This window comes from Geospiza fortis, unplaced genomic scaffold (genome assembly GCF_000277835.1).
Source record: "Geospiza fortis unplaced genomic scaffold, GeoFor_1.0 scaffold333, whole genome shotgun sequence".
NCBI lineage: Eukaryota > Metazoa > Chordata > Aves > Passeriformes > Thraupidae > Geospiza > Geospiza fortis.
This window is the reverse complement of record NW_005054347.1, coordinates 907,337-915,124: the sequence shown is the minus strand read 5'-3', so window position 1 is coordinate 915,124 and position 7,788 is coordinate 907,337. Positions and strand designations below refer to the sequence as shown.

Genomic DNA, 7,788 nt, shown 5'->3' with positions numbered 1-7,788 from the left:
AAAGAGGAAAGGTGGTCTGTGTGTAAGCCCTGCTAAGCAATAACTGAAACATCTCTACATTATCAACCTGTTTTCAGCACAAATCCAAAAACACAGCTCCATAGCAACTACTCTGAAGATAATTAACTCTTGCCCAGGCAAAAGTGGCACGTGCATAAATTAAAATAACTTTTCTCTCATCACTGATGGAAAACAAACTGCCTTGACATATGCAATGGTATCTCAAAAATAACAGCTCAACAATCTGCTATTCATATTTTTCTGAGAAAATGGTACTTAGCAATATTTTCTTTACCATCAAATGCGCACATAGTTTTTAGAATACTCAATAATCGTTAGAGGCTTTAAAGAAATAGTAATTATTATGTTCTCTTATGAAATGAAAGATTAAAGCTTCACTGCTTGGGATTAGCTTTGCTGTTTAGGATTTCATCACTCTAATTCTCATCTTTACACTAGATTTAGTATTAGGGTGGGGTAATCTTCGATATGAGAAAGTTTGGCAGCACATGAAATCAATTATTTCAAGGAGAAAACAAATAACCAAAACTCCACACTAGGATACTACAAGCTCAGAAAAGGATTATTCAAAATGCAGGGAAGTATTTAAATCAGGAATCTTTTAGGGCAAAGAGGCAAAATCAGTAGAACAGATTTTTAAAAAGCCTACTTGAACCAGAGTGGCTACAATACCAACTGCACTGAACACTATTCCAACATGCTTTGGCAATAGCCAAACTCAGGCAACAGCCTCTGCTCTGAAGGTAAGAAAGACTGCTGCAAGAAAGGCAAAACTAAAAATAAACACCTGAGTTGGAGCAGAAAAATAATGCACAGAGTTTTGCTTTTATTACCTCTGGTCTTCAATTCATCTTCTTCCACTTCTATATCTAAGTCATCAAATACAGCTGCTAATGGAATCTTCAGTGTGGGATTACTGGGTATTTTAAAATCCTTAAAATGAGGAAAAGAATATTTACTGTAATTCATCACTTTTCCACTTAATTAAGCTTATGTGTAATTTTACCAACAAATCTACAACTAGAAAATTACATAAATGTATTTTGAAATCTCATTGCACAGGAAGTGAGAACACCAGAATTTCACAGGTACCCTGAGAAGGTTTACTATGAACTCCCCCATGTTTTTGTTATCAGATCTCTGAGTGATTTTTATAACAACAGCTGAAGAGCCAAAACAAAGCCAGGGATGGCATTTCTTCCCCCTGGATAACAAAGCAGCCAGCATGGAAGAACTAAGGCAGGAGTTATCACCTAAGTTCATGTAGGTGTTTTTGATGTGCCACCAGATGGCTCACTACAGTTAATGAAGACAAATTAAACTCTTGAAAGAAAAATGTACAAATAGAGAAACAAACTAGTAGACAGGCAGCCATTTATTGAATTACAGGCTTTTTTTGTGAGCACATAAATAAAAACCCCGAAGAAAATGCTTCATAGACTTTGTAAGTTCCACTGATTTTTCTGCATATTATACCTGTTTCGTTGGAAAACTAAAGAAGGTTAAATATAATAGAACAGAAATTCAGAAGTCTGAACTCAGCTTTACATCAAGTGACAAGAATTTTTAGAAAACAGAATGTTTTAAATTCCAGTCGTGATATTCCAATTGAGCTGCTGGCAGTTTATGAGAAAATTATCAGATTTAAATCTAAATACTAAACTTTGAAGTAAATATATTTATAATACAGACTGAAAAACTGCCCATCTTTCTGTTCAACCTGTGCATGGTGATCTCTCTTCTACTGCTCTGCCTCAAACAGAACACATTTAGAAATACTGTACTTCTACCTGTGACTTTTAACCTAGTTACCTGTCACATTTATGTAACTACATTACACACGCAATAAAGAAATAACATTTCTTTTTTCAGCTACAAGCATTATTCCAAACAACTGCAGTTAACTTTTTCCAAGACAACACTTATCTAAGAAAAAAAAAGATTAGAGTGAACACTATTGATGACGGTAAAGCCAAAAAAGTTTTATGAAAATATAGAGGAGTTAACAGAAAGTTCAGCCACAAGAATGGAGGAAAAGTCAGTCTCTCACTTAAGAGAAAACACAATTTTTACTGCAAAACGACAGCTGCCTTTGTTCCATTGGGTTAAAAAATACCTGCACACTGTTTTCTTGTGCTTGGTGAGACAATCTTGTACTTGGTAGCGGAGAATGAGATCCCAATTTTCTGTCCAGGAATACTTCCTTACTACAGGCGTAACACCAAACACGGAGAGTAGTAAGGTTGACAGTTAAACAGTGCTTTGTCTCCTAAAACAGAATAAAAACCACAACTGGGATTCAGAAACTGGGAATAACTAAATGCACTGCTACATGCAAGCTAGAATAGATATCTTGAAATTCGAGGATTTTCAACAATGACACAAGTATGCATGTTAGAGAAATAAAAAAGAGCAATTTAGTTACTAAATTCTAGCACAAACAATTTTTAGTACAAATCACTCAAACTAGCAATAAAATGCAATCAGAATCTAAGACACTGTCATATCTAACATGCCTCTCTGTAATTAAAAAAAAAAGAAGAAAGCCTTCTTATTCTTGTTAGAAGTGCTACAATTCACAATGAACCAGTTTTCAAGGAATATCTGTAACTGGCCACAATGGGAGCTACCTCCTCTACAACGTTTATTTCTACTGGTTTGCTCCAAGAAATTCAGGGACCATCTGGTCCCCAACTACTCTAGAAACACCTAATTTCTGAGTCTATTGTAAAGGCTTTAGAACTGTGATTCAACTTTAACAGCTGATTAAAAAACCCATGAAAGTATTTATAGATTTATATTAATGCACTATCGATTTGTATAAATACTCTCTCTTCTCAAGTTACTGCTTCAAAACAAAAGCAAAAAAAAGTCAGGAGTGGTTCTAAAATCCAGTCATAACACCACATACTTCTTGTAAAACCCCTGTATAAACTAATCTTTCATTGTAATATTCACCAGGGCTTTTCAGTAATTGTAGGGATCAAAAATTGTGCTGTGTGGAGCTTTAGAAGCATTTACTGACAAACTGTAAACTGATGGCAAGAATTTCATTAGTCTCAAAATCAGCAACTCAGAAATGAAATGCTTATAATACTGCCACCTCTCTGTGCCCACAATATCTCATTTTGGTAAGTGTTCCCCTTGCACACGTGTGTGCCCAGAACACACAGTGAGTTTAAGACCCAAACCTATGCAGAGAATGCCCAGCCCTGGCAGAACTTGGCATGCTGGGGAACAGAGTGCACACACTCCACTGCTCCCACCAAGCTGGATCCAAGATCAGGACATAGCAGAAAAGCAAATGCTCAGCTCAGCCTACAGTTTCTTCATCTGAAACAAGGAGCATATTGCAGAAACAAAGCACCTCTCTCTGGTAATTTATACTCCCTATCTTGCACCTCTTCAGCTGTCCATTAATGCAACTTTCCTCCTTTTACCCATCAGGCAGCCACAGTCCCAGAAATTTAGACTGAAGTAGTGAAGTACTACACATAAGTTGAGGTACTCAGTAAGTCTTTCATCTGTGCATCTTGAAAATCATCAGTATTAATTGTCCTTTTTCTTCTTCATTTGCATCATCTTCTTTAGAAGAATTGCATAATTATGCAGCTGCACAAAACCTGCAAACTCACATACTCCTAAATTAGCAAGATCTGCTTCTATAACATGAAAAACAATCACAGCTAATCAAACCTCCACACAGTTAGCTAACATAGGTTATTGACTCCATTGAAATAAAAGTTCTTTAACCCCATTGCTTCAAGGAACTGTGTTACCAGCAAACACACATACCTGGGAATGGGTGGTACTGTGATCAACATGGGATTCACCACAGCCAACATACGTACACCTGTTCTGTTGGGCAAGATACACAGAAGTATACAGAATTAAAAAATGGTGTCAAACAGGTTTACAGAATAGGAATATACTGCCAATCCCTTTAAAATCCATTCAAGTTTCAAACTTGTAGGACTTGAGTCCTACACAAACCAAGAGACATGCACAGAAAACAGTGGAATAAATATCACGTAAAGCAAAAAAGAATGCTGCAAGATTTAACTCAACTTCTCGCACTAATGGGCAATGCGTAGAATATAATTTTTTGGCAATTCCTATATATTTATTCATAGTACTGACATGTATTTTTACAATTCCTTATTTGGTAAATATTGTTACAGAAAACACAAAGTTAATCCAGTCTCTGAGTGGTGAAATACTGAATGGCAACAGCCTGACATGTTTATACAAAAATCCCTGCATGTCCCTATCTGCAGTGCCTACTCATCAGAGCATTACTTCACAACTAATTAGCCTCTTCATCTTTGCATAAGTTTCCAGCACTGTATGGCAAAGAACTTGCCATGTTCTAGTTATAACATGCAAAATAATTGCCAATTTTAATCATGCTCATTGCAAAACATATTTGACTGAGTTGAGTGTGGAATCTTGCAGCTGCTGATCTTCAAGCAATTTGTGCTAATTCCTCATTTGCATGAGTCAGGCCAATCACACAGGAGGGTACAGCAGGTTATCTGTGTAACTCTAAGCACGTTAATTTATACAATCAAATAGTAGCTGAACATGGCCAATTTCTGTATTAAATGATCACAGCTATTTGGTAAGTTACAGATTGTTTACATGCTGGGATCTCACCAGGTTTTTCTACTGAAAAAGGTGAAGACAAGATGTCAATTCATCCAAGAGGAGAAACATCACAGCATGACATTAAGTGTCCTACTGCAACTACAAGACTCTCCTATGGAAATGTTAGTATAAAATTTAGTTTTTCAGTAATAGTCTAAGAGCTCTATGTGAAAAATAAAAAACATTGTTTTAAGTTTCACAGCATTTTCCCACCTGCCAGGTAGATGCACCCTGAACACCTCTTCCCCACTCCCAAGAGGTTTGTTTATACATAATTAAAACTTCAGGTCATCTAACAAAAGACATTAAACACTGTTTCTTTTCCCCTTCATCTCTGCTATTGATAGAAGGAGCAAAATAGTCTGATCTCTTAATTGTTACCACTGTCCACCTAAAAGGACACAAATGAAGGGCATTTTAAAAAATGCTCATACATACACTTAAAGGGAGGCATTAGCCTAGAGATCGTTCTGACAGTGCTTAAAGTTGCCATTAAATGAAGTCAAGCCCACAGGGCAAAATTTCAATATCTGTAAACATCTGCAAAAAGTCCAAAGAACTCACAAGACATTTTAAAAACCAAGTTAACTATATACTTTCCAGTTGGGATCATACATTCGTCAGCAACATATTTGTATTTTCTTAAATACAGTGAAAATTACAGTTTTTTTGTAGATAGCAAGCAGAGGCAGGCAAAAGCAAATTTATGACAGATGTATATGCAGGGTAAAGACTGCATGAAATTTGTACGAAGTAAGGAGAATGTTTATACAAGATTATGGGAGTTTCAAAACAAGGAGTTTTTTCTGTTTTGCTTAAGAATAAAAGTCCGAGTATGCATTATTCTGTAAAATGTCTGCATTTACTACTAGATGTTATGACTACAACTGCTAAGAAAGGCTTATAAAAAGTAATTTAATTAATTCAGGAATAATATATTATTTTTTAGATCTACCAACCCAGGGAAAAGATTTTAAAAAATCTTCAAAACTTAACAGCTAAAAAGTATCATAACTCAAGTAAAAACACTAATATGCTATCTTCCTTCTTATAAAAAACCCTCATTTTAAGCATATTATTCTTAAATTACAAGAAGTTATCTACCTGATAGAAGGTAAATAATTTAAAAAATAAAGAACTACAGAAGAAATTTTGCTTTTAAATGATAAGTTAAACAAACTAACTTCAAGAACTTCATTACAGGTGTTTCTTTAAAAAAATCCTACCAACTTTATCTTTACTAGAAAATTACTCTACTGTGGAACAGCAGAACAACTTACCTCTAAGCATGCCCAAAGGTTGGGTCCTCTGACTTTACAGTCCTGACAAGTGCCCTGTTAAAGTTCAACACAAAAGCAAGTTTTATTTCACTTCCACCAGTAAACCACAACTTCAAGACAAAATGAGAAACAATACTGTAAAGCTTAGTATCAGATTAATAGCTTTAAGGCTTTAAAGTTAGCTTTTAAAAAGGGATATGTTGATAACCAATGTAGTTTTTGCTTCCCATAATCTCAAGATCAGCATATTTTCTGACTAAAATCTCAGATTTATCTTTTGAATTTTCAACTTAAACGAAAAATTGCTTTTCTAAGTAAGGCATAAATATCACCCTATCACATAATTATAATAATCCTCATAATTGGTCTTTCCTATAAATTTAACATAAAAAGAAATTCTAGCGATAGAACTTTTAGTAAATTAATATTGCTTCTTGCAGACACCACCTGCAAAGGTTTATAGAAACAAGATGCAACAGGAGGAAAATGCTGTACTCCTCAGTAGCAAATTCTGTTATAGAAATTAAGCACCATGGACAGAAAAGTTTTCACTTTTCATCACCTCCCAGCTACTTAAACTAGCTACAAGATCCTTCCTTTTTCCATTTATTAATACTAGTTTGAAACCAAGAGTTCAGGGAGGGGAGGCTTCTCAAACCGTGGCTTCTCCATCAAAAAGAGAACTGTTACCCAAGTAAACTCAAGCATAAATTTCTTTGTTGCAGTTTCTACTTGAAGTCAGTTGTGCTATATTACATTGACAATCTGAACAACTAAATGCTGCAATGGCAATGAAAATGAAGTTCAGCTTGGTGTTCTGCTAACTCTGACTAATAATTCCAATAAAACATCAATTGTGGCAAAGGTGCTCTTTAAGTGCTGAAAAATAGATTTTCAGCTTCATCAATCCCACAATTCTTCTCACACTTTATTTAAACCTTACTATTCCAGCAGTGGAGCTTTTACCCATGCTTTACACTTAAATGCACCTTATAACTAATAATGCACTAAAATGTGGACCTAAAGATCCTGACCAGTTAACAGTGATAGGAAGAAAGTGAATTGCTACAACTCACATGAGATTTCTGTATCAATTCCTCCTTTGTTATCTCACCAACTGATTCCAGGTGTGGACAATTGCTGCTGGGTGATGACATGGCTGAAGCTGTATTTTCTGAGATGCTGTAGCTGCAATTTTCAACACCAGGGAATCACCTGTCAAGAGAAGTAAGAATGAGTAAAACCAAATTCCTTAGAATAGACAGCAATACTAGATATCTAATATGCAACATATACATAACTTTTAAAACAATGTGCCTCTTTAGACTTAGTATAAACAACTTTATAAAGAGATTCCAATAGCCCAAAACTATTGCTAACTTCTAAAATGAAATCCAATGACTTCTAAGTCATAAACTAAAAGAATTCTGAATGGAGCAGAGGTGATTTGGGTCATTTAACTTTCTGGACTCTGCCACGGCACCCAAATGACAGAAACATTAGTTTTCAAGCCAACCTAGAACTGACAGTGGCTTTGCCTGTATGCTCTGAAAAAGGATCTTTGCAACACTGCTGAAGCTGTGAAGGCTGAACTGCAGAAACACAAGACTCATGTATCACAGGATAGAGAAACTTTATCTTGGTTTTATTTATTTACAAAGACACATTCTAGATTCCGACATATTATATATCAAAAGGAGACAAACTTGTGACTCACACATAACACTAAACACCCAGCAACACTTTTATCTTGTTCTCTTTGCCCATCCAAGGTCTCTGGTGTAGACATAGAAACTTATCAGAAATAAAGAATGCTACATACAATCACTTTGTTATTATT

At 35.3% G+C, this 7,788-nt stretch overlaps 1 protein-coding gene across 3 annotated transcripts in view; it reads right to left on the bottom strand.

Annotated features, from left to right (window-relative positions):
- Nucleotides 1–7,158, bottom strand: part of USP33 (ubiquitin specific peptidase 33) — a 30,640-nt gene extending 23,482 nt beyond the window's left edge. For all 3 annotated transcript variants that reach the window (XM_031058700.1, XM_005423085.2, XM_005423086.2), the window contains exons 1-5: nt 7,025–7,158; nt 5,949–6,002; nt 3,817–3,879; nt 2,138–2,290; nt 855–954 (exon numbers count right to left, since the gene is read on the bottom strand). In XM_031058700.1, coding sequence (XP_030914560.1) covers nt 855–954; nt 2,138–2,290; nt 3,817–3,879; nt 5,949–6,002; nt 7,025–7,105 — 451 coding nt within the window. In that variant the 5' untranslated portion in view covers nt 7,106–7,158. The remainder of the gene's footprint in view (nt 1–854; nt 955–2,137; nt 2,291–3,816; nt 3,880–5,948; nt 6,003–7,024) is intronic.
- Nucleotides 7,159–7,788: the final 630 nt, after the last annotated feature.